The 27,510-nt window shown below is 38.3% G+C and overlaps 1 protein-coding gene across 1 annotated transcript in view; it reads right to left on the minus strand.

Moving 5' to 3' along the window:
- Positions 1 to 619: 619 nt before the first annotated feature.
- Positions 620 to 27,510, minus strand: part of TRHDE (thyrotropin releasing hormone degrading enzyme) — a 211,542-nt gene continuing 184,651 nt past the window's right edge. Inside the window, exons 16-19 of the mRNA XM_037390250.1 lie at positions 13,136 to 13,303; positions 12,442 to 12,582; positions 7,370 to 7,451; positions 620 to 5,495 (exon numbers count right to left, since the gene is read on the minus strand). Of these exons, the coding sequence (XP_037246147.1) occupies positions 5,352 to 5,495; positions 7,370 to 7,451; positions 12,442 to 12,582; positions 13,136 to 13,303 (535 nt within the window). The 3' untranslated portion in view covers positions 620 to 5,351. The remainder of the gene's footprint in view (positions 5,496 to 7,369; positions 7,452 to 12,441; positions 12,583 to 13,135; positions 13,304 to 27,510) is intronic.

Consider the following 27,510-nt stretch of genomic DNA (forward strand, 5'->3'; position numbering starts at 1 on the left):
AAGCATTCAGAAATACTATTTGGCATCATTGCACTAACTTCAGTGGTTACAAATCAGCCAAATGTGGTTTTTTTCTGAGAAAGGACGTTGGGTCTGACCCACAGAACTTGCTTATGTCAGTGATTCTCCTTAAACACATCCCAATGAAACTGGCTCCACACGTCTTTGATAAGAGCCGACTGACCTAACTGTTTTACCATGTAGGGGTATTCTGAGATCAAGCTAACCTCCACTGGCAGCATGGACACAAGATGGAGCTAAGTTTAACCGGCTTCTTCAAAACATTCTTAATTTTTAAATTCTGCTCCGATTAGGGCACATGGCCTTACTTTGGTGAAAAATCCTTACACACAGCAGTCCCTTTCTCCCCTTCCCTCTCTCTGAAAATTAAATCACTCATGTCAGCATTGACTACTTGCTCAAGTCAGAGTGGCTTCACTGGGTTTCAGTATTTGGTTTAAGATAGGCGGAAGCTTCCGCAGTCTTATGAGAAACAATGTGGCCAATCTTTTATGGTTTTGTATGTAAAAAGGGAACTGCTCAGTCATTAGTGCCATACAGGTTTGGACAGGCATCTGAAGGTTTTTTTTTAGTATTAGTACAGTAGCTGCTATTACTTGTATTACCACCACAAATAATTTGTAGTAATTTTTCATAATGGAAAAGGCTGCCTGTGTCCTTATGCATACCTGATAAATTCAAAATATTTGACTGTTTGAAATTACTTCTGAAGAATGGACATTATATTCTAGACCTTTACAAGCACTTTGGTCAACACTTTCCAGCTGGGGCGACCAGAGCTCAGTTTTTTCTGGGAAATGCAGGCTCACCAGCTGGACCTTTGTTTCCTGCTAGCATGAGGCAATGACACCAATCTCTGAAGATCACCCATAACTCATGATTAGAAAAGGCATCTTCTCTTCCCCCCTGCCCCATCCAGCTGAGAGAAACCTGGATGGCGCCTCTCTGCACTTCAGTGGTTCCCAGCTGCCCTCCTGACTCAGGCTGGCAGCAGTGGCAAGTGATACAGTCAGCAGTTTTTAGACTGCTCCATCCAAAGCTGGCCAAACAACCTCTATTCAGGCTGCTCAGAAGCAGCATGGTCCTTTTACTCCTTCATGCTCGTACTGACACGGGGGCTATAAACCCTGCTTAGGACAGGCAGCCTGATATGGTGAGTACTCATAACAGGAGTGGTGGTAAATTGATAATACACATGAACAATTTTCAAAGCCACATCCCTTTTCCTCAAAGAGGAAGCTGCACATTTGATGCAAAATCTATTTTCATTTACTTCAGTATAGGCTATGATCATGTGGAAAACCAAAATCTTATTATGCAGATATCTAAACAAAGGCACCCTCATCTGCAAATATTGGCTTCACTTCATTCTATCTAAATAATCAGACCTACTGACATTTTATGGGAAAATTATCACTACAGAGGATTTTCCACATGAATATATATATGTATAAAATTTTCCTTTTTTATTCCTCCCTACTAAGGATTTAATTGTGTCATTCAGGATCTTTGCTGTGAAAGCACCCTTCTGCATCAGTGGAGATACTTCCTTTGACACTCTAAAGCTCAGTGAAATATCCACAACAGCCCAAAAGTTATGCAAAATTCACCTTCAGTTCCCAACATAGTATTGCAATTCTTGCTATGTTCACTGAAAAGATCATCAAAGGTCACAAATTTGGATGTACTTAAGGAGAAGTCAAAATCAATGCCCAAGTACTCCCAGTAATAGAAGTGGTGACATTTTGTTTTAGAACAATGTTTTCGCATTGTTCTGTCCTAGTCACAATTAGTAGCTACTATCATTTTAACAGCTATTAGCAGTAGATACATGAATAATTCTACCAGCTACAAAGTAATAGGTTGATGTTTTTGTAGTGGAAAATGCCATAAAAATACAATAGATACTTTGCAGTAGGTGCATTGTTATGCTGGAATAAAATCATGTCTATTCATATGCTTTCCTGTATGATTTAGCCAGCCATATCAATTAATAATGGCAAAGGATCCCGAGTCATACAAAGGCTGATTAGACATAGAGGCCTTATCAAAACTCTATAAAATGATGCCCAGGGCCTTGGTGAGGTCCATGTCCAGCCTAGACCCGCATTTTGCAGCATCTCCTCTCCTTAGAAAGCACAAAATTAAATCCATTTGAAAATGCTGAAAAGTTTTGGCTTCTTAATCACAATCTAAATTATAAAAATGGGGGCCATATTTAGATAAGGACAAAAGAAGAAAAGGACTGGTAACGGAGAAAGAAAATCAGTAAGATAAATAGATTTTTCTAAGCAGACTGTAATAGAGTTTTCCATGAGGTATCAACTATTCTTTATCACAGAGCTGTGTGCAACTTCCTATTAAAAACAACTTTCTAAAGTCATATAATTAAATGCAGGGGGGTTGAATATTGTAGAAAACACCTATAGTTTTGTTGGATTTAATCCATTTAAATTTAATCCTGATTCAGTGTGAAACAGTAAAATACAAAATATAAAAAATAAAAGAATAGGGAATTATAACGGAAAGGCCAGTTCAACCTTAGCTGTAGCAGTAATATCACATTACTAGAATACAACAATTATAAGCAATACATCAGTAGGTATGTTTAATACATTTAGGGCTTGATAGTTGTGGTAGACCAGTTGCTCAAGGCCACTAAAATATTAATTTACATCCAACACCAACTAAATGTGCAATAACTTCAATTCAAATGAGCAATAGTGGAAAATTCTGTGCACTCTGCATAATACACAGGCTGAAATAAACTTATGACTTTGGAACATATTGTTAGCCTGCCCTTTACCAGTGCAAAGACCAGAAACTTCTATGCACATCCTGGAAGTACGTAGTTTAATCTGTGGTGCTGAAAAAGAAAAGTCATCAAAGACAGTCTTGAATAAAATCGCAAAGGGACAGACCATTACACACTTCTTTTCTCTGAAATCCTCAAAACAATTCACGTTTGAGGAATTGGTTTTCTGCACACTCTTTGGATATCATGATTTTGGCCTTCACTACAGGGTAGAGGTTATATTAAATAATATTTGGCTTTATTTTTATTATAAAAAATCTGTATATGATTTTGTTCAGTAGAAATTAAAAATGTGATGCTACATACTGGCATTGAGGTTGAGTTTGGTCAACCACATAAAATAATACTTTGCAATTTTAAATGCCTCTCATCAGAGGATATTCAAGTGCTTTGCTAACATTAGTCAAGCCTCACAACACCCCTGTGAGGTAGGTAAAATACATAGGAGGAGAAGGAGGATTTCACTCAACTCGGACATGATCATGTCTCTGGGCATTAGGTTCACTAGCATTGCAACACAGCACAAAGGTTTAGGGCTTATTTATAAGGCAAAGAGTTAACAGTACAAGAGCACAGGACTCCCTCTTCTTTTGGCTACATGTGGTCAAGCTAACGTGGTGCCACACAGCACCGAACAGCAGAGCAAATGCCCAACACAAAGATTTCATGCACCCAATCCACAAACAGCACCCTCTGCACAGTAAAAGACACAAAATGACAGGCTCAGGATGGGTACAACAGCTTAGTTATGGGATGCATCTACCAGTCTTGAGGAGCAGAGTACTATGGGAATGAGAGCCTCGCAAAGAATACTGTCTCCACAGAACTCTGATCATATCTGAACATGCTTGGGTTTGGTTCTTTTTGCACTAGCGCATCAATTCACAACTTACTGGGGATAAGCAACCGCAATCATAAAGTGTGTTGGTAACTTCCATGCCTTGTGAAGGAAACAACCAGATAAAATGGCTGCTCTCTGCTTTGGCTGGCCACGTTCCCTATGTTGAGGACCATGGTGTGGTCAGACAATTGTGACAGGCTGGGATGAGATTAAAAAACCCCACTGTTGTACATCTACATTCCTCCTCTGAAGCTCCTGCAATCTACCTCCTGAAAACTCTCCATAGTTTTGTGGGGTTTTTTTCTCCCTGGTATAGACATAGGAGAGTATTTAGCGCCCATCAGTTTTATCCAGATAGTCATTATACAAGTAGCAGTTCCACCATGTCACTGACCTTGATCTTTCAGATTAGGGATTGAGAAGAAAGAAATACACATATGATTAAGAAAAGTATCACTCATCTACAACAGTCCATGTGAAATTCAAGGAAATAGAAAGAAAATGGTGCTTTTGGTATTAGCCAGCAAAAATTAACACACACACACACCCTTTTCTCCATATTTCACTTTTCTAAGTAGGCATAAATGGTACATCTCATATTTGCAAAAGTATTGCCCACATAGAGAATCTGACCTGTCCATCATATTAAATCTCTACAGAGGCTGGTCTACCACATGCAAGACAGCCCTCTTGGGTAATTTTATGTCTGCATGCAAGATATTATCCTTTTGTGCTGATTTCCATTTGAATCTTATGTTTATTTATAATACTCGTGCACTATCAGCTGAACAGGTTGGGTGACCCGTTGTCAGTATCACTCCTTGTAAAATAGCTGAGAAGAGGTGGTTCATGGATTCTGTGAAATCAATGCAAAGTTCCTCTCCAACACTGCATACATTCACAGCTAGAACTACTGTTCCACTGATCGGCAGTGAATAATGTACATGATTAAAATGCATGGATGATGTCCTTCTCATTTTCTCTCTCGCCCCCACTCCTCACCCCCTTCTCTCTCCTGTCTCTATATATCCTGCTAATTTAAATATGGGAATATGGAGACTGCTGGTACAACAACTGGCAACTAAAAAAAATGAGCTGGCATCTTTGTAATGATTAAGAGACAATATGAGTGGTAGACCAATTGGCAGCTAGCAGGAAAGTTGACTTTACATCTCATACTGCCCCAAGCTGGAAGCCTTCTGCATTTCCTTTTCCTTGCTTTCCTCCTGTTCATTGCAACACTGATTGTCGTAGATAGTCTTTGTGCTTTGTATAATGCCCATCTTTGATGTAACTGGAACTCACATACAAAATGTGGCTGCTACACATAAGCATGCTAGAATACAGGCAGGGATGGTACAAGCATGCAGAAAATAGTCTTTGAAGGGGTTTCTGTTTGTTTCTCTTCAACATTTACATGCACCACTTAATATGTTTGGTTGTACACACTGATGACTGGATTTCACAAGCATTCATGATCTTCTCCTGAAAAGCTTCTTGACAATTTCACAAGAGCCCAGTGTAAAAAAAATCCCACAGTTAAAAAAAAAAAAAGAAAAAAATCTTATCCCTGCAATCTGATCTTGTCTTCATGATTTTAATGTTGAACACTTCTAACGTGACTCCTCTTCCTTTTGCAGAGTTTTCTGTTAAATGGTTGGCTGTAAAGACAGATTAGTGTGTCAAGGATTTTCTTAGCCACTGGAATAGTTCTTCCTTATAAAGCCTTTGCCACCGCACGTTGGCTTCCACTGTTTCCACGGCACGAGAGAAAGAAGCAGCAGCTCCCCCTTCATAACTCTTCATAAAGTTCTTTAGCTGGAAATACAAGTTAACAAGTTAAATTTGCAGGAACCAAAGAAAGTAAATATTTCCAGTGCATACAAAAAAGTCAGGCATTTAGGACAAACCTCCATGATCACTGTTGAAGTAAATGCTGTATCGTACAGAAAGATTTAATAGGAAATGTAATAAGACAGCAGACTGTCAATTAGATGTGATGCAATTGCTTCACATTACACCAGAAGATACTGACTTGTCAGTGCCGGATCACATCAATATCATTACCTCCTTCTCTCCTGCAGCAACACATAAGACAGCTGGGCTGATCTAAACTTTTATTTCTATCTAAGAAACCAAACTGGGAGCACTGGAAATGCTTCTAATTCAGGTTTATATGCAAATATCAGCAGAAGGCAGTCCTGATGTCCTTTGGTTTTATCAAGCTTCACAACGAGTTTATTTCACTTTGATTTGCAGAACCCTTTTGATGATACCATGCAGGTTGGTTGTTTAGAAAAAGAAGGGAAGATTACAGCCTGAAGACAATGGCAAAAGAGCAACTGGGAACTCATTTGATGATCTTTGAATGCCTGAAACAGATTCCTTCCCTTATGAGAAAACTTTGATCTTTTTTCAGCAGACTGAAAAGGCCCTTGCTCTGTTCCTGTGTATACTCAAATTACAGCACTATCACCTGGGTTATTGTAGCTGATGGCACCAATGTGCTTTGAATTACTGGGGTTTTTAAACGAGAACTGCAAGGCTGATCTGCACTGTAGGTTGCTGGTTATGTTGACTTGTATAAAATCAGGCAGTTTTAGCAACACTTATTAATAACTAGTTAATTTTTGCGTCCTGGTGACACCAAATTAATCTTGTTTATTTAAATCTAACTTCCAACAACACCTCTTTGTGCATGGGCTCAACTTAAAAGGCCGATCATGCAACTGCCTCATTCCCATCACAGTCAAAAGTATGAGAGGGAGCTGGAAACTAACTACCAAAATCAGACTTTACCTGATCTCTGTATATTACATTAAACATTATAGCAAAATGTTTACAAGGCCAGCTTCTTTTAGGGGAAGTATAAACAGGCAGCCTGTCAATGCTATCATGGAGGTGAAAGCTAAGAGTACAGGAGGCTTCCTTGGGCAGGGCAGATACTCAAACCTGGCCAGCCCAGTCCTTTCTACCTGGACAGTTTTGAGGAAACCAGCTTTGAGGAAAACAGCTGCAGCTCTGCCCTAACTTCCTGAGGCCAAATGGTTGGACACAAAATATCATAACATAATCAGAGGTCAATTAATGATGATTGTGCTGCATAAGAATCCTTTGATCCATTTGGGGTAATGTCGAGCAGCTGCTAAGCAGAGCATAACTCAACCACAGAACTACCTCAGTTAGGGCAGATGTTAAGGTAAAATGAGAAACCTTTGCAATCTAAGTAAGAAGTACTTAGCATTTAGAACCAATTATTGTCATTTCATTCGGCTTTTCTCATCACAGAAATACTGTAGGCAAAAAAACCACAAAGGGACAGGCAGCTTCTAATTTCAACCCTGGGGTTTTCTAGGGCCGCCCTCTGCAGTATAAACTAATGTGGCTAGAAAGATCTCATCTTTAGTTTCTCAATGAGCATTCCAGAGAAAAAAACCAAACCTACATATCCAGCCAAGCACAGAGAAGTGCCTGTACTACCCACATCCTGATGCCACCTCACTCACCCTGACGTACTCACCTGAGTGCCTGTGCAACCTGCTTTTCCTTCTCACGCTGCCCAGCTGCAGCATGGGCCTGCGACCCCAGCTGAGCAACCAGAGCTCCTCAGCAATCAACACCTCATTGCTCCTGCACTGCTCCCTGCTTACAACGAATACAGCCTCACGTGCCAAAAGTAATTTAAAAATTACCTCTCTTAGCTCTTCTTCAGTATTGAGAAATTCTGTGACCCCACTAATAAGCTTTGAATTCATAAATAATGCTTCTCCGTACCTGCAAGGGCAAAAAGAAGATGCACAGAGTTAGTGCAAGTCCCAGACAAGCTGAAAGTTAAAAAGTAGACTTCTATAAGCAAGGGAGAAGACATGGGACCAACTCTGGGGATCCAAGGGAATAGCACTGGAACTGGACACTGCTGTTGCAGTGTTCCATGTTAAACACCTGGACTGAGACATTTTTCTAGTCTGAGTTATTTGTAGTTAACTTTCAGTAAAATGCTCCTAAGCAGAATGGGTTTAACCACAGCCTCAGATGAGAGCTCCAGAGGGGAGGCCCAAATCACCACACCTCAAGCTTAATAAAACAGCTTTCTATGTAATGACAGCAAGCAGCTCAAAATACAGGTGCCAAAGAAGGAATGGAGCAGCAACTATGGAGAAGTATTCTGAGGAACCCTTCTAGCTGTACCATTAAAACAGACTTTTTGAAGTGCTGCAGCCTTCTCTGCATTTTGTATTCATCCACCTCATCTACATTACAAATAGCCTCTTGATAAGTGAACCGAATCAAATTTTCTTGTTCCAGTACCTGATAATTAAAATAAATAATACTGATAGGGAATAATACTGCTAAAATAATCCCCCGGGCCATGATGTAGCATCTTCAAAGAATCAAACTGGAATTAAAATTTGAAAGCTTGGGCAAGGAATATTTAAAAGGTAGGATATTCAGCAGCAATCAGCAATGACCTTCTGCAGGTATTGCTTTGAAACTGGCCATTCAAATCCGGCTATTTCAGTTGCTTTTCCACAAGTTTTTTCCAATCACACAAATGAAGTATCTACAGCACTTATAAGATTAACCAGACTACTCCTGAAGGTTTGCATTTCATGTGGTAATAGTTTGTGGCAGATTTTGTTTTTCAAATTCTTTAACAGGAAGAATATAATTCCATTGGAAACCGAAAGCATGCCATTCGTTCAAGGTAGATGCCATTCAGCACAGCAAAATGCACTTGACAAATATTTATCCTTATCTTTATCTGCACATACATCCAAAGCAATATCCAGCTAATCTGAACATGACTGTTTTTAAGATAAGGAATCCAGCTCTCCTTTCAGACATGTGTAAGTAATACCAACAGACTTTACTGTAATTAAGGTTATCTGGGGGAACAATTCAGTTTATACCCACTATTAAAAACTGATTTAGAGGAGGAATTCAAAATTCAAAGTGAAATGAACTAGCACAGTCGCAGCTTTCTGTTCTGCTTCTATTAATCCTAAATTAATTACCCTTAGATGTTTAGGTACCATAAGCCACAGTCCTTTCAAAAGGGAGAAAGAAAGAGAAAAGGAAAGGGATAGCCCCAGGGAGAGGATAGAAAGAGGCAGAGGGAAGAGAACTGGGTTTTATTTAAGAAGATTCTGTTTTAGGGAAGGTCTACTCTGTGTTGCTTGCTACCTTGAACTTGTGTGAGGGGAAACACAGTTATAGGTATCAAAAATCCTACTCCCTGACCACTAATAACTGAATTATTCATGGATATTTCAGAAGTACATCTCTTTTTCCAAAACTTCAGTCACACTGACATATACAGACATCCAGAGGCAAACGCCTCCTATGGGAAGTATGGATTTCATGGTCCTTTAAGCACATTTAGGCTTTCTAACAAAGCCCTTTATTATTACAGTCTCAGCTTAGCCTCATAATTGACTGCTTGGAAAACTGGAAGCTCCTCTTGATGGGGTCTTTTGACAAGGTTACCAATCCACTTTACAGAAGCGACCTCATAAAAACAGCTGCAGAGATTTTATTTTTCTTGCAGTCTGTACTGTAGTCACAGTGCAAACAAAAGTAGCAGAATTTCTTCCACTGAAAATGATACTTTCACAAATACCTGTGCTGATTACTGCCCATTGCATACACTTGGTAAAAACCCAGCCACTAACAGCAATTTCTAAACAGGCTCTGCTGGCAGAAATTACAGAAATGCCACCTCCCAAAACAGTATTTTGCAGGTGTGAAATATATGAATAAACAGAAAAAGTGTTTGGTCTTGCAAGTATCAGTTTTCCCAGCCTTCACAGGAAAGACAACAGCACAGCAGAACCAGGACCTTACATGTCTAAGCTCCCTGGAAACATCCTGGAGTTACAGGCTCTCCATCTGCTCCTTTACTTCTGGGGGTGAGAACCTCCAATGCCTCGTATTTGTACGGGCTTTGGACTTGTGTGAACTTGACTTGAGAGGCAGCATAGTCCATTTACTTTGGACAGATGTAAATGGCTTCCCAAATACTGTCAAATTCCCAAATGCTGACAAATGATTCAGCACTTGAGAACGAAGGAATTCTGTTGGATTAAATTTTCACACACAGACACGCATGTGCATACATGAGCAAAATTATTTAGGAGCCAAGGCAGTGCATGCTCAAGTAACAGGAAATCAAGCACAGTATTGTCAATTCTCTTCTTCAGAATTTTAGCTTAGTCGCATGGATTTCTTATGAAAGACTTGTTAAACACCTCAATTTCTAGTCACCTTTGTAAATGGGATATGAATGATTTTGAAGACTTTATACATTATCAATATCTTCCAGACAATGTGAATACAAGCATATTGTAAAAATATAAAGGGATAACAATATTTTGTTGTCATTCTAAGTCTTCGACATGCTGTGTTTCAAAGTTAGAGGAAACAGCATTATAGTATAATTTAACCACCCTCAGCTACTTCATATTACTATCTCAAATGTCAACACTTTTTATAATAAATTCAATGGAAAATACCATTGTGATAGCACCTTATTAAATCAATGTTTTGTACAGTGGTTTATTATAAATAAAATTAAATAATAATTTAAATGTACTTATTTCTTTACATTTATTTAATTAATATATTTAAGTAAAAAATTGTAGAAAAAACATGCCTTGGGACAGAGTATACCTGAACTATAATTTTGCAATAAAGCTTGTATTTTAAAAATGTACTAGTGGGGCAAGCTTAAATCAGAAGCCTAATTTTGCATCCTATCATGTCACTGTTTCACTGAACACTAAGGGCCAAGGTGTTAGACTAATTCCACCCTCTCAAAGTCTGTCTTAAAGAGTTTTAACCTATAATTACAAATTAATAAAAACAAATTTATTTCCTATATATATCACATATGTACAGTTTGTATGAACTACTTCATTCCACTGTGTTGAACCTTTTGGCGATTGACAGAAACTCAGCTGGCTGTCCCTTTCAGAATAATGCGACCACTGCATTCCTTTTGGCAGCTCTGACTTGTGTTTGGAGATCAAACTGAATGTAGATAACATAAAGTCAGTGTCGGGCAAAGAGGCAGCCTCTGTTATTTTCTTATTAGGGAAGGACAGTAACAGGTTTTTGATGAGGCCTTGATGATTGTTAGGAACTGAGACAATGATGCAAGTGAGATAAATAAAATCCAAATTTTAAGTGAAGGTAAGCTGTTAAAACTAAAACACAGAAAATTTGGCATGTGGTACAGTTTTCTAAATCTTGTCCATTTGTCTACGCTGCTTAACTTTGTCCATGTCTAAAATCACAGGTGTTAGCCAGGTTGTCAGATCAATGTACTGGCTAAGGCAGGACACAAGTACTGAGTATGTGTTTGTAGCAATACAGATTTTAATAGATTTATGCCTAAACTCTGTCCTGGAGGAACCTGAAAAATTATTTGCTATCCAGAGCATAACTAACTGCATTGGGTTGCGTAATAGTAATGGGCCTGCCATCCACTTTCTCTGTAAAAGTCCAGTTCCTAGAATAATCATGCCAGAAGCGGAGGATTCTTAATTTTTAAACTCTTCAGCACTCTTAAAGATTTTTGGAAATTGCTTTCAAGAAGTATTCTCCTGCAATATAAACTTCTGAAACCAATTCCAGCTCAGACCTATTCTTCCAGCTGAACTTCTTCTAAAATCCCACCAAACTATAAAGTATGATCCAAAACAGCATGAACAACTTTTTGAATCTTCAAGGAAGTTGCACAGTCTCTGAGTTTCCTTGACTCTTCTTTTGGAGCCGTGAAATCTATAGTATGTTTGTACCTGTATTCATCAGGCCCTAGGATTTAGTTGCTTAAACACAGCATCTTAAATATACCATTTCAAATATTCTGTGATACACTAGATGGTTCCTCATAAGTTCAAAATGGAACAGATCTCCAATAGTTTTTCTGTCAACACCGTGGGAGTGGTCTGGTGTGGGGTGTTTGAAGTTCTTGGGCACCTGCCTTTAAGAACTTGAACCTCATCTGAGCTGTGGTCTCTCCTAACCTGTCAGTATCAGATGAGCGGCTGTGAAATATTTCAGACCCTCAGGCTGTCCCTAAAGAGCTAAAGAAATTTGTCATTCATTGAATTAATATCAAGATCTTAATCAAAAAGGATTTTAAAATGTTGACTGGGCTTCTGAATAGGACCATGTAGCACTTGTTCAAAAAGAAAGAGAAGTAGGTGTAACGAAGAACCCCGTCTCCTTCCTGTTCATTTATTTTTAATTCAAAATGTTGCTCCTCTGTTACTTGAAACTCACCTGAAACACAGAGAGGAGGAAAGAGGATGACACTACATTAGCATCCTTTTGAAAACAGAACTGTTTCAAAAAGAGTTTGGTGGTGTTTGCCACAGTTGAAATAATGTTCTTGAAAAGATATTTTTTTTCTATCAGACTTAAAGTCAGCAAAATTCCTTTGGGAAGTGCTGCTTTTTTATCTATGTAAAAGTAGAACTGCAGCAATTGACATATAGATAGAATTCATTATCATAAGCACAGACACAATACAGTAATAGATATATAAAGAAGATAGCTAAGAGATAAATGTTTCTATGCATGTGTGTGATAATCCATGAATAAATGCATTTATGACTCATATGTATGTATTTCATATTTAATGACACCTCCATTTCTGGATTAAAAGAGCATGGACTAGATTCAGGAACTTACATGACTACATATGTATACGATACTTACATAAATTACATCAAAATAAATTTAGACTTTTTATCTTTACCTAGTGTTTAATATTTTCCATTTTTCTCTGAAAAACTTCCAAGCAAGATCCCTCCCATGTGGATTTCGAGCTACATGGATTATCACATCAATTGCATCCTGATCCAGGACAACTTCTGAGTTGAGAGACAAATTCAAAAGCCTAGTGGGAGAAACAAGGGAAAAAAATCTTGTCTAGTTTCACCAACACATAGTCTCACAACAGCACATCAGAAAACTCTCAGGAAAAAAAAAACCACGACCACTGCCAAATGGTTTGTTTAAATCTCCAAATGAGTTCCGTGGTTTATTTCTATGATTTCAAACACCAGTCACATTTATGAGTCATAAAAATCTTGATGTAAAAGGATTTCAGTAAAAGCAGAGTGGAACTTTACATGTGCATTTTTATGAAAAAAACTAAGATCAGACAGACTGCTCAACACATTTAAATAAAGGATATGCTATACCAAAAAAATAACAGCAATTATTATAGGATTTCAATCATTTCCAATGAATACAGGAAAATTTGGAAGTGAAAAGACATAATACATGTGAATTTTTGTATGCATTAATACAAAAATAGAAGACAGTTTAAACAGACAGCAAGCCTGTGCTTGAAAAGCAAAGTTCTTTCATTTAGACCAAAGCTCAGGCAATGATCTATAAATGTTGAATTGATTACCAGTTACAGATACAGATATATATTTTTGTACCTGTTGAGCAAGTTTCTGTCATCACTGCAAGTTAAGGCTTCTAATAATATTTTCTTCTCAGACACTGCTGTGGTAGAATGAAACTTCATCCAAATGAACTCCCATACATCTTCATCCATCAGTGAAACTCCTGTACAGTAGACAATGTCTCTCACATTGAGTGGGATTCTATAAAAGAAATCAGTACGAGCATTGTGGTAAATAAGCAGCCTCCCGATATTTGGAACAAAGGTGACTACACTTATGAGACTCCAGAATTAAAGTGCAACAGTAATAATTTTTTGGAAGATTACATTTTCATCTCTTTACTGCCACCAAAATCTTCCAGGCTATCCTAACGGATTTTTCTAATGGGTAACACATGTTTGCCATTCTTTTCCTAACTCAGTCACATTGTCAGGACAGTATAAATTATAGTCATCCAGTTCATCAGCACATAATGTGCCACATAACCTGTGGGACAGGTAACATAAGCTCTCCAAATTAGCATGGGATCTTATCGCCCTGTTGCTGGGCTCTAAGCCAAATCTCCTCTTCTTGTCCTTAGTGCTGAGGTTTTAGAACAGGAGCTGATCAGCCAGAAACTCCCCCTTGCTTGTGCTGTAAAGTGCTCCATCTTCATATAGCAACATGCAAGTAAGGAAGGATATACTGAGACAATGCTACTTAAAAATGCTGTTTTCAGGAGTGACAACAATAGAAAGATCTGTACATTAATTCAGCATATATATAATACCAGTAGAAAACCAGCTATGCCACAGGATGGTTGTGAACTGTGAGCACTGCTCAAGTAATATAAACTCTGACTGGGTTAAATGAAAGCTTCTTGAAGCCAAATTCAGACCTAGAATAGGATCTGCATATGTACCATTTTCTTCTAAAAAGATCTCAGCTGGGCTTTCAATTGCCTACCCTGCTTCTGTTTCCTATACAAGCATAGAACCTGAAACATTTGTGAGCTAAAGGGTATTCCTGCAGATAAAGCTAGATGCTTCCCAGAGGAATAAGTTTCTGATTTGCAGGAAGGAATGAATGCCCCATTTCTTGATAAAATTTATACCAAAACACAGTTGCTAATACCCGGGCTGAAACAACTCTGAAACTTCATATGCAAGGCCTCTTTAGAGAATCTGGAAGCAGATACAGCTGCTGTCGGTCCCTGGACACGAATACAGTGGGACAAAAAATGAAATTACCTCCGTAAAATATGGTATCAATACTGACACAACACAGAAAGAAAAGGTTACATCAATACTTTAAGACTTTCACCAATGTCTTATACCATAGACTGGGCTATCCCAGTCAAAAGCAAAGAGGTTCTTTTACTTCCATCTATTCATTCTCCAGAAAAAAAAAACTTTTGTCCATTGAGATATTCTATTGTTGGGCTCTGTGATGAGTATTTTTGTTAAAAAACTTCAGCTAATCTCTTTGGACATGTCTGAGTCCCTGGAAAACGAAACCAGTGTGGTTTTTCAGCACTTCGAAGTTTTGGTTCTTCTTTGGTACTTCAGAAGGAAGCAGGCAAGGTAAGAAACCATATATTGATGACTTTGAAGTGTTACAAACTGTTGTTGCCTCTATGCGGTTAGCTGGTCCCAACAGCTATGATGGTTTCTTGAGAAAAAGAATAACAGGAATATGTAGCTAAATTAAGGCAAAACCAGGGGGAAAAGTGCACTCCTCCTACTACTGGCCAAAGAACTGTGGGGAATTAATGCCTACTGCTTTTTTTTTATGCTTTTTCTGAACAGCAAAAACATCCTGAGGTTGAGGTTTTATTCATGTTCTCTGGCAACTGTAGTCATCAGCTCAGGGGGCGTATCTGCAGGTTTAGATGCAGTCACATGAATTTTGCTTCTGCTGAGCTGACATAGCTCAGGATAGTGCTGCTGCTTAGAGATTTTTAGCAGAGCCCCACACTAACAGAGCCACAAAGGGCTGCCTTGACTAGCACTGAGGTATTTTGCATTTGGTGCAGACAAACCCAGACATTTATTCAGGAGTAAACTCTCCAAAGCAAAACTGAAATGGCAGGCAAGAGAAATATAATCCATTTCAATGTTACTAGGAATAAGAAACCTTTAACTATGCGCAGCACACACCAGTAATATTGCCTTCTAAAGCAAAATCAGAGGTGCAATGTCTTCATCCAGAAGTACTGCTGGGTCAAAGCTTAATCCTAGAGCAATTAATCAACTTGCAACTACAGTTGAACTTGATGATCTTGAAAGTCTTTTCCAACCCAAACGATTCTATGATTCTATGATCTCTGCCATGAACTGCTTCCATCTGGCCAGGGTAGACTGGTATTACAGTGCAGAACCTGGCATGGATTCAAGATCTTACTGTTTCTTCTCCTCTCATCACCAAATTGCCGTGTGAGAATATGCATATCCCAAGCCATGCAGGCAATCAGCACTGCTATGGTTATGACCACATAGCTCAAGCAAATCCTACATGTCACCAACACATAGATGGGACCTCCAAAAAATGCACGTTCCACAGTTTCTCCCCTTGATGCTTCCTGTTAACATCTTAGAATCTTGAAAAAAGTTAGTGACTCTTCTCAGATTTCCCAGGATCAGTAGGTATTGGCTTATGTATGTTCTATGCAACTGCTTCTGTGGTCCCTATAGAACTGCTATGCCAAGACCAAGGAAGTACGAAAATCCTTAAAGCTAACCAGATCCATTAAAAGAAATAATGTTTAAACATACATGGGCAGTAAAGAAAAAAAATGAAAACTTTCACCAGCCTTTCCATACTGCTGAATTTTGATTCTCAAATCCAGAGTTAACATTAGTAAAATGTGAGTTTGGTTGACATTTACAGAATTATCCATATGTGCTAGGTGCTGAATTTCCATTTCACTGAAATGGAATTTGCACTTCTTACTCAAAGTCTATCATTAATATAGATATTTCAACAATATTTCAATATTGAAAGCAATAAATAATAAATATTGAAGCAATATTTCAACAGTAATGAATATCAACAGTTTATTTTTATGCATCCAACCCTTGTTTCAGAATGTGCACGCAAATGAAACTGCATAACATTGAGTCTATCACAGAAAATTAAGAATACATATTCAAACACAAGACATCAAGACACTAAAATTAATGGAGCAGATATTTAGGTGCTGCTTTTCTGTTGGCTTCTATTAACTCAGAATGAGGCTTGAAGTTTTCTAAATAACTGCAGCTCTCAAAACTTTGGGTCAGCAATTACAGCAACATAAATATGCGGCCATATACACATATACTGTATAGAATGTGAAAGTGATATTAATTGTCATTGTGTCTTGACTTTCTGATATACTACGTTATTTGTCTTTAAAGCACAACTTCCTTACCAGCTTAAGACTTTTTTTGGTTTTAGTTTGACATTTCATACACTGACAGCAGTCATGAGAACACATGCTAAACCAAAAGGACTAAGGGATGCTATCCTGACCACGGGACCAACCAAGCCCTTACCCCCAATCTGTCTTATCATATGATATCTGAATATGAAGATGAACTGAACCCAGTCAAGTCTTATTTCAATGAAGGAAGGACTTTATATCTTGACAAACACTAAATCATTTTCTTAGACACACACATAGTTTTTCCTGAGTTTGCTGGCAGAAATATTATCTCTGGTTTACTACAAGAGATGCAGTTCAGCCAACAGATACTCTAAGGAACTATAAGGCACTGGAAAAGGTAATTCTTTTTTGGTTAATTGCCCCATTAATTCAGGGAAGAACTGTGTGCTGGAAGGACCGTCACTCTGTGTTTGGCTAGTACAGTCAGTAGCAGAGGTACCCTAGGAGTGGATGTCTAACCCCAGAAAGGTCAGCATTGCTCACTTGTGAGGTTTACATTTTTGAAAATTACTGTGAAACATAACAATTCAACGGGCTTTGCCAGCTACTCTATTTTTACATTCTAAGGGCCAACACCAGCAATTTTAGCAGTGGTGTGGTCAGTGAATGCAAGGTCATTTCCATGCTCTGGCAAGGAAGGAGGACTTAAGACAAGTGATGGCACTGATCCCATGCCCATATTGTAAATGTCATTATGCTCCTTGCTAAGAAAACTCTATTGCCACCAAATCGGTAATAGCATACTTGCAGTACTGCAGCAGATCTACTCAATAAAGTCCAACCAGTTGCTCCAGGGAAGGTTTTAGGTCTCTATCTATAAGTTAAGTCACTAGGATAATGTGAAAAAAACTCGTCCCTACAAACCAAGACATCAAAACAAATACTGATTTTAACTGGCTTAGCTTCAGAAACTGCAAAACCTATGGTTACAAAAAACTACAAATTACTCCTGTGAGAGGCTTGTAATCAGGACTGTAGACAGGAGGGTTCTTCTTGTGGAAAGGAAAATTGTTTATGAAAATGTGAGTATCCTCAAAGTAATTTCTCTTTAACTATTGCCTCAACAAAGAGCCCTCTAACTGAATTTTCTCCATTTGTGGGGATTTTTCTTTCTCTCTCCTCCAGTCATTATGGTTTTGCATTTAATTGTTACCTAAACATGTGAAATCTCCCCAGTCTACAGATTTTTTATTTTTATATCTTCATGTAAAATGTTCCAAGATTGCAGTTCCAAGGCACTAGATCAGCATGTGAAATGTTTTCCCTCTGTATTAACTGAATCAAGTGGATAAAATTACCATTGTTTCAGTACCGCTTAGGTAGTAACACTGCAGAACGTATCCCCATGTTATATTAAACCTTATCTGGGCCTTCAAGGCTGCTCATATTTAAAGAGCTAATATGATTGATGGACACTTCAGAAGAATAAAGATAAAGATTAATTTTTGAAAGCATCATTTTAAATGGCTTTTATTTGAATACTGATCCAATTTATTTAACTTTATTTTTCTTGCTTAACAGATATGATGGTGAGAATGAAATATGTAGCTAGCAGAGCTCATGTTTAAAAATTAAACACTTTGGGAAAAAATTAAAAATTAAACAGTTAGAAAAAAATTAATTAAAATTGTGATGTGCCTTTACAGGGATTTTTTTTCAAGAGTGAATAATAAAACTCTACAATGAGCTAAGAATAATCTTCTAAGTTATAATTAATTGGTACATACTTGCTCCTATTTAAAGTATGTTCTTACAACTGGAGATACACTTACAAAATTGGACCATAATTATTTATCTTCTGGGCAAATTGTGTTCTATTTTTTCGAAATGTAATAGCACACAGTTTAGACAGTTCTTTGATTAAGTGACAAATTTCAATACCATTTAGGGTACTATTTGAGAAAGAAAATTAATCAGAAACATTAATTTTTATTTTTGCTACTATTTAACATTCAACTTAGGTCTATTTTTCTTGATGACTATATTTATAGTCTCACTTAATAAGTTACAAGGCTCAGATAACAAATAACAATGAAGCACTGGTACTTTCTTGGCAGATCTGAAACACAGATTCTGTTATAAGGAACAGCACCACGCAATGTTTAGTTTATAAGATGGCAGTCCCAAAACCTATACTCCCATGCTCTGTTACAGAGTCCAGGAGCCATGCTGCTGGCACCACTGCACACTGCTGGCACAAACCCAGTCTGAAAAGAAAGGGCAGCATTCCCCCTTGAAAACTGAGGCACAGAGCTGTCACGGGCTTGACATCCAGCTGCCTATCACGCATTGAATTCAGGGGATATTAACTGAGGATGTGGCTTCTCGGTGTCTGTGGCAAAGCTATGCACAGACACATCTCCTCAATCCCAGTTCTCTGCTTCAGAGCTTCAGGTATTGCATGGGTCTGACTAACACGTGACTAGCACGCTCAAGCTCTTCAACACTGATTTTAATGACTGAGTAGTGAGTTAAGCACTTCTTTCTGAGACTAATCCCTCAGCAGATATCCTTGTTTTGTCCTTTCTGGACAGTTTTTGCAACAAAAATATGGCCCTTTCTGTTCAATGGTTCTGCAGGGTTGTGAAGAGATCATTCCTGAATGAGAAAATTGGAGACAAATCCATCTAACTTCTAAGGATTGCAAATTAATTATTGCTAATCCATAATCGCTACACATAAGCGATTTGTGTGTGATCACTTTATTTGTGATCACACACTGAAGTTAGCAGGCAGAAGTGCCACCTGAACCATCTGCCCCATGAAGCCAAGTTTTGTCGTTCACAAGACAAAATCCTCTCTCTTTTCAGACATAGTCCCCAGATGGTCTTTCAGAGCACTATCTCCTTGATTAACTCATGCACTCAACAGTGTTTTCTTCCTTCTTAAACAGTTTTATTGACTTGAGTGCAAGATTCTACTCAAACGTTGTAACAACCTATTAATTAGTTAAATCACTTCAGCAACACCGGCTGACATTAGCTGGCAAAGTTCCAGTAACAATTCAAAATGTATGAATAGCTATGCCTGAATTTTTTCAGTAATTAAAACTTCTAGGGGTTAAGAACACAGAAGAAGGGATCTATTTTATTGTTTTACATTTATCAGACATTCATGTGTGAAAAAAATGAAAATAAATCTCATTTTTTCATGTTTGCTGCTATTGATTTCCAAAAATAGCTGGTGGGCATCAAACCCGTGAAAAAAGCTAGTGCCTCTTCCAAGCAACTAACAAACATAATTAACCTGTTGGCCACGTTCCCACAAATACTTATGAGGGTGGTTAAACATAAGTATATTTATAAGTTGTTGCAAGACTGTAGCAATAGTGTGCCCATGTGAAACAAAACAAAAAAATTATGTATATCAAGTCATTAGAGAGAGAAATAAGGGAGAAGAAAAAATACTTTGTTTGGAAAAACATTTGATTTTCTATCACCTAAGCCAGATTTCATTGAAATGAACTCAATTAATGACTGGTAATTTGTTAATTACCACTCCCTCAGATCTATGGTTAGTTTCATTTATAAACACGTTACAGTCTCCTGTACACTCCTGCAGTGCAATTTATTTTTCTGGTGCCATTTCTATTGAGTAGTTAATGGTCCATCCAAATAAGCACACTGCCGATTCAGGCAGCTGGATGGACAAGAATGCATTGTTCCTTGCAGAGGAAATACAAATTCTGCAAAAAAAGTACGGGGATTTAGTACTCTCAAATTAGGCTTGTTTGTTATCACTGTCTTTGTTCAAATTAAGTGATGGAAATCATCTTATTTCATAACTTGTACCTTTCTTAAGACTGATAAAGAATTAACTAGTGTTTGTGACGGTCACAGCAATGTCATGAAAGTCTTTGAAATGGCAAACAGAAGTCACTGGAAAAGACAATATTCACATTATTAGACTTACAAAGATTAAATGAGGTAATTGAGTACTAGGATGCAATCATCCAAGATCCCAATTTCATTTTTTAGTAACCAAAAGTAGTTCATCTATAGTGCAAAATGACATACGGAAGTGTTCTGACTTGAAACCCACGGACTGAACAGGAAAATTCATGGCATATTCTACTTTCAGAGATCTCTGGCCCCATATCAGCAGCTCAAGACTTCTCAGAACAACCTGGATGATTAGAGACCAGACCAGACTCAAAACATCTAGATTTACAGGCAGGATCGTCTGGCAGTCTCTACTTCTCATTCATGAAGACAGACAGATGCAAACTTCATGAACCCATGGGCTACAGAATGGTGGTGACTTCAGTCTAATTCAGTGCAGCAGCCTGCACTCCACTGCAAACATCATCTATTCATCTGAGCATTGCTTTCCTTAAGAGACAGAAAAAAAGAAAAAACCCATGCCTTCCTATCACTTGTGTCAGAAAGTGTAGGCTGAACATACGCTCAGAATTGCAAAAAAAAGAAAAACAAGTATTAGAAAGAAGCTACATTAGCTCTCCTTTCCAAATAGCATAGCCAGCTTAGCTCTGTTCATCAAAGATTAGCAGATTGCCATCAACCATAAGGTCAGCATAACAGGTGCAAAGACAAGAGACACCAAATTTGCAGACAGCTGAATGCAACTCTCACTTTAGTCAAGTTTGATGGTGTGTGGAATATTGGGTTTTTCCATTATTTTTTTTTCAATATATTGTATCTGTAAGGCAGTATTCCAAGTAAACAAAATTGATCAGAGTGCTTGTGACAGAAGAATAATAGTAAAAATAGTAAAAACTGCATGAAATCTAAAATCACCCTAAAGTGATATGAAGTCTGGATCAATCAAATCCATTTACAGTAAGTTTTCTAGGGGTATTGAGGCAATTAATTAAGGTACTTTGCTTCCATTTGAAAGGCAGCAACCAATAAACAGAAATGGTTACACTTCTAAAGAAAAAAGAAAGAGCAAACTGAAGTGGTTATGACTAGCTGGGGAGGCTCCCAACTGGTCCAGTAACATCTTAAAGAAACATTGCCACATAATTGCGCCTGATGCGATACTATCATCTCCCACTGCTCACTGCTGTATATTGGCAAAATAATAGTATCACCACAACCCTACTAACAGAACCACAATAAAACATTCCTTTTTCTACTGAAGGCAAAATCAACTGTCTGAGTTCGGTGCAGCTCTCACTTACTCACACATTCATGCTATCCGGTCGAACTTTGCCTCAAGCAAACATACATCCACGGTCCACTTTGCCAGCAGAAATGTGTACGTGGCAACCTGTAGCTGATGGATGGCAGCAGTAGCTGGAAGAAAATCATGCCTTCACCCACAGAGAGGTTTGCCAAAACACGCTTGTGTGTACGGCTAAGTTATACTTCGAGCCATCATAGTGTGCATTGACAGGTTCCCTGTTGTTAGGATATCTCTTGTCAGGAGTTTACAGATTGCAGCTCTCCACAAATACTTTCTTGAACCTCAGTAATACACGTTTACTTAGTCTATCCAAGGCAGAAAGTCTGAAAATGCTAATCCTCTTAGAAACATGTTTTTCTTTCAGAATAGATATGCAGTGAAGGTTAAAGGGGTTAACAAGGCTGATCCTCAAGCTCAGGCAGTCATTGTATGGTAATTTTTTTAATTTTTTAGGCTGAACCACAATGCTGTTATATCTAAGGAGTGTGAATAATGTATTTCTTCACACATGAAAGAGCTTCATAGGGATGAGCTCAGCTAAATGAAGGTAGAAGCAAACATCTTAATTTTCAGCCAACAGTAGCTTCTCTTGTACAGCATTCTGCTGTTGACTGAATCCCAGAAACCTTACATTCTCAAACTATAAAGGGACATGTCAATGTGCTTGTATGTTTTCTGCTACGTTTGTATTCTGAACATCAGCACGGAATTTTCAAGGGCTTCCATTGCTCCAATACAGGAGTAGCATATATCCCAACTTAACAGATTGAAAATGTTTGCCTTCATATCAACTATCAAGTCAGAAGGCAATGCAGACTTGCAAGTAAAATGTGCTGGAGCCATCAGTCATTTAAAAAGAGCAAAATTACTTGAATTCATTGATTAGCAAGACTGTAAGACATACCCTGAACTCTAATCCCAGATTTTCAGCTAAAAGAAATAATCACTTCTTTTTTAACAATTGCAAAGATTAAAATATGGTATCAATTCCTAAACAAGTACAACCAGTTGTCTCCTTATAGCCTCTTCTACGTGTAATGTTATGTGTTTGGTTTGCTTCTCGTAGAGCCAAACTTCTTTTTCAGAGCTATGTTCCTTGCTTTAGCATTGTGTTTTGCCCTGCAAAAGTGGCAGTGAGCAATACCACCTAAAGCTCTTTGCATACTAAGTAATCCTGGTATTTCAGGTACCCAAGGCTCCCTCTTTCAGATGAATGTTTTCATCTTTAGGCTGGAGAGCTGTATTATTTCTCTTGATAGCAAAGTAAATCCCAGTGGCTGAGCTTCAACCAGAACAAGAAAGTGCGTTGCAGTGTCTTAATACTATCCAAAACTCCTCAAAGACAGGTCATTGGGGTTGTCTTCTGCATGTGGCAGATGCAGGGCTGAGGTACTAAGCTGAAGCTCTACCACAATCTCAGAACCACTGTTTAGATGGGGGTTAAGGAACAGCTTCTCTGCCAGTGGTGTTTGAAAAGAAAAGGAGCAGACCTTTTCCTGTTTTAGTGACAATTTTGAAAGGCAAAGTCACCTTTTGCAAGGACCTCTAACTCTTATGATCACTATTTACATACTCATTCGATATAAGTATCTTTCTCACTGTAGTGATGGACCCTAAAAGGGCCCACTCTCTCTTCAGTCTCATGTTAAGAGGCTCTTCACTCAGCATAGTGGCTGCCACTAACTTAATTTAGAAGTTCCCAAATCCCCTTGCAGGAAGCATAACCCCAAGCATTTGATTCTGCCCTGTGAGTCAGGCATCTAAAAATGAAGCACTGCAACACCTAAGTCACTTTAGAAATTCAAGCCTTCAAGCCTCTCAGCTGACTTCTACTTCAATGCGCTGAGGCTAAACTTGCAGATCACATGTGCTTTGGTTTTTTTATTAATTCCATAAGAAAATCTGAAGTGCTACAGTTAGAAATATAATGTCTTTTTTCAAATAATGCTGGAAATATAAAGAGGACCTCCGGCTTTGTGCTATGAATGGCCATTATTTTACTTGGTGAACACTGGCAAATTATTTGCACAGTAAAGAACATGTAATTACAAAGTACCAACAGTAACTGATTATTATGATTATTTCAATCCCCTACAGTGAAGAGTAGATGGTAATTAATTTCTGGACCTATCCAACTAAATATAATTACTAAAACCCACAGCAACTGTAGGCATATGCTGGTAAAACACAGTTAGATGTTACTGTATTTGTTTATTACTCAACACTTTTTCCATAATTAAACGCCACAAGTAAAACAGAAAAAACATTTCAAAAGTACTTCTAAAAAGCCACGGATTAAAAATGTGGCTAAAAAGTTATGAATTTTAGCATTGCTACAATATTATTAATTGCACATTCTCTGTTATGATTATTTGAACTTTAACTGCAGTAACTGCCAGGCAATGAAAAACCTTCTTTACATGATTTACCACCTGTGAATTTATGTGGTATATAACACCACATATTAACTTAATAATACCCTAATTTTGTATTGATTAGAATTTTGTGACACAAGCCTAATATCATAGCCTCTACTGCTTTGAAGAATTCGTGTTTCTTCCAGCATGCACTGCTTGTAAATTAGCTTACCGTATGAAACATCTCATCTCCCAGAATAAGGATTTTGGGAGGGGATTGGTGGAAAGGCTGCAAATTAGCCTTTATTTTTAGTCTTATAGTCAAATCCAAATTATATCTGTATATAAAAATATCTCTGAGTTCCCTGGAACACTATCTTTGTGCTCTGGCTATGCAAAACCCACCAAGACCAGGCATTCTGCAACACATCAGTCAATGTCTTTGTTCTGTTTCAGAAGAGGGAAGGCCATCTACAGGAACTTTCAGAGTAGTTTTCAGCAGATACAACTTTATTCATTGCTGATAAGGAGTGGAACACACAAGGATACATATAGTTTTGGCACCTGTCACCAGCTTTCCGCACCAGGAGTTGTCAGAGAAGTCTGAAGAAAAATGACCAGCATGATTTACCCCTTCTTTGTAAGAAAATAAGCTTTGAGTGGTTCCTACAGATTCTGAGGTAGCTGTTTGCAGCAAATTCACAAACAACTGTTAAAGGCATCAAAAAGCAAAACACTTGATTGATGAGAAAGAATACAAAATGGCACCTGTTGAGTGGGCTTTCTGCACGTATCTTGTATTTACCTGCTTGCCCTCTGTACTTGAGATAGCTATAGTCTCTGCAGTGCTGAAAGAGGCAGAAGCATGACTCAAACACCATGTTAATTAAATTGTGATTGTAGCATCATCATAATTTTGTTAGTGGAAAAGCAGGGAAAACAGCCCTTGCTTTATTTTCAGGTTTCAGTCTGATTTGGTTTAAACTGAGCAAAGGTGATACAGGGTACCTCCGATGTAGCGGGGTCTGAACATTCCCAAGAGAACACTGACAGACCCTTACGAATTTTGTTACTGGTGGATTTTATGTCTACCACTTGCTGTTTCGTAGTAGCCTGCACAATTTCGTTTCAATGTTAAGTAGATACAAAATTAGTCTGCTCATATGTTAGTTACATGCAGTATGTGAGACTGATCTGAGAACAGCAACTGGAAAATTCTGGGGTGGGGAATTGAACCAATCCTATAACCTTGAGAAATACATAAAAACACGTCTCTGACTTCTTTTCAAGTTGTACCCCTGTTTATCATCTGACTGTCAATCTGTATTCTGTAATTACATTATTTGTGGCGACTGTTTTTCAAAACTGTGTGGTTCCTTTGGAGAAATGCACTGCTTTAACTTGGTAGCTATTCTCTTCCTCTGCCCTGCTGTGATGTTTTTGTCATAATACTCGTCATATGCTGGCAACCACAATTTTTTGCTCGCAAGAATGGCCTCATAGAAAGGTTAAGACAAATCTTCGGATGCCTCCTTAAATGTATTCCTTTCCTTTCTTGCTATTGGTAGCAAAGCAATAAGCTGCTTTTTTTTTTTTTTTTTTTTTCCTCCTGATGCCTCTTTCTTCAGTCTTGTTGGAAAGGATGAAGACACAGGGTGGGAGAAAGCATTGCAGGGTGACAGCTTTTTAACAATGAATAATCTGCTGCTGTGCATGTTAATAGGTGGCACTAGGTTTGACTAACTATTTTTGCAAATTAATATCTAAGTAAATTACTTTTGCAGATTGTTTCCAATGATTCTTTCTCTTTAATCTACTCTTGAATAGTTTCATACCGATTGTTGCTACTGACACCAAGAATTCGTATAAAACCCCAGTGCATATATTTCATAGTAAATATAGCTGGTATCATCGTACACAAGAAAACCCGCTCCCTCTCATATGGCTTATTTAAAGGTTTAAAGGCTCATAGTCATAGTCTCAACATATTTTTTTTTTTTTTCAGAAGTTTCAAAGTCATATAGGAATGCAATTTCCATTTATGCCCTGTTCACGGCTGGTTTTAGGCAACACTCAGGTACTTATGTAAACGGGTATGCCTGTAAAGGATTTTCAAAGATTACAGATGGACATGTTTTAATTGCAAAAAACCACCTGATTGGCTCAAGATGTCTTTGAAAAATCCTACCTGCCTCTGTATCTATAGAGATCTGATCCTTTTGCAGAGCTTGTACAAGATTGGGACTAAAAATGTAAGATTTTTTTCTTTTCTTTTTTTTCTTGGTTACTTGAAAGTACAATAATTTCCTTTAAAACAAAATATCATATGATGTACTTACACAAGTACTTCTACACCCGCATTCCATATAATCAGAAAATCCATCATGCTTTCCCAAGAAGTCATAGTCCTAACCTATACTCTGTACTTATCTCAGTGTCCATAGGTCAATACATACTTAAATATTTGTATTTTCAGTAATATATCATTTCTGAGGTGCTTAACTTTAAAAGATAAATTTCATACACCATCCATGGCCTGTGTTCCCTTGCCTCAGCTGAATAAACCTGTGTCTGGACAGCCTAACTTACATATCTGCTGTGTACTGGTTTTGGCTGGGATAAAGTTTTCTTCTTAGCAGCTGGTGCAGTGCTTCATTTTGGCTTTGGTGTGAGAACAGTGCTGGTGGCACACTGATGGTTTTAGTTGCTGCTGGGTGATGTTTATACTAAGTCAAGGACGTTTCAGTTTCTCAGGTCCTGCCAGCCAGAGGGCTGGAGGGGCACAGAAAACCGGTAGGGGACACAGCCAGGGCAGCTGACCTGAACTGGCCAAAGGGATATTCCATACCATGGGACATCATGCTGAGTATATAAACTGGGGGGGCGGTGTGTGGGGTGTCTGTTGCTGGGGCCTTCTGCTCACTGCTCGGGGACTGGCTGGGCATCATTCAGCAGGTGGTGAGCAGCTGTATTGTGCACTTGTTTTCTTTCATCCCTTCCCTTCGGATTTCATTCCCCTCCCCTCTCTTTCCTTTTCATTATAACTGTTATTATTATTATTGTTCTTTCATTTTTATTTTATTTCAATTATTAAACGGTTCTTATCTCAACCCTCGAGTTTTACCTCCCTTTCCGATTCTCCTCCCCATCCCTCTGGGTGAGGGGCAAGGGAGTGAGCAGCTGCGTGGGGCTTAAATTACCAGCTGAGGTTAAACCACGGACATGTTGTCAAACCCCTACAGTGCTGCTCGTGCTCAACACATCAGCTATCATATTATCCCATCTCTGAGACCTCACGTGACGTTTTCCATGTATTCCTGCATTAATTTCCAAGTCTTCACCCTTAAGTACTTCATAATATTACCCTAAAATAGATTGTCTCCTTTCTTACTTCTCAGTCGTTCTGCCTCTAACCTCTCTCACTTCTTTCATCACTTAGCACTTTCTGCTCTCTTGCCCCGACACAGCCTCCGTGTTGGTCTGCCAATGTGGCGATC

This window comes from Falco rusticolus, chromosome 5, assembly GCF_015220075.1.
Source record: "Falco rusticolus isolate bFalRus1 chromosome 5, bFalRus1.pri, whole genome shotgun sequence".
NCBI classification, from domain to species: domain Eukaryota; kingdom Metazoa; phylum Chordata; class Aves; order Falconiformes; family Falconidae; genus Falco; species Falco rusticolus.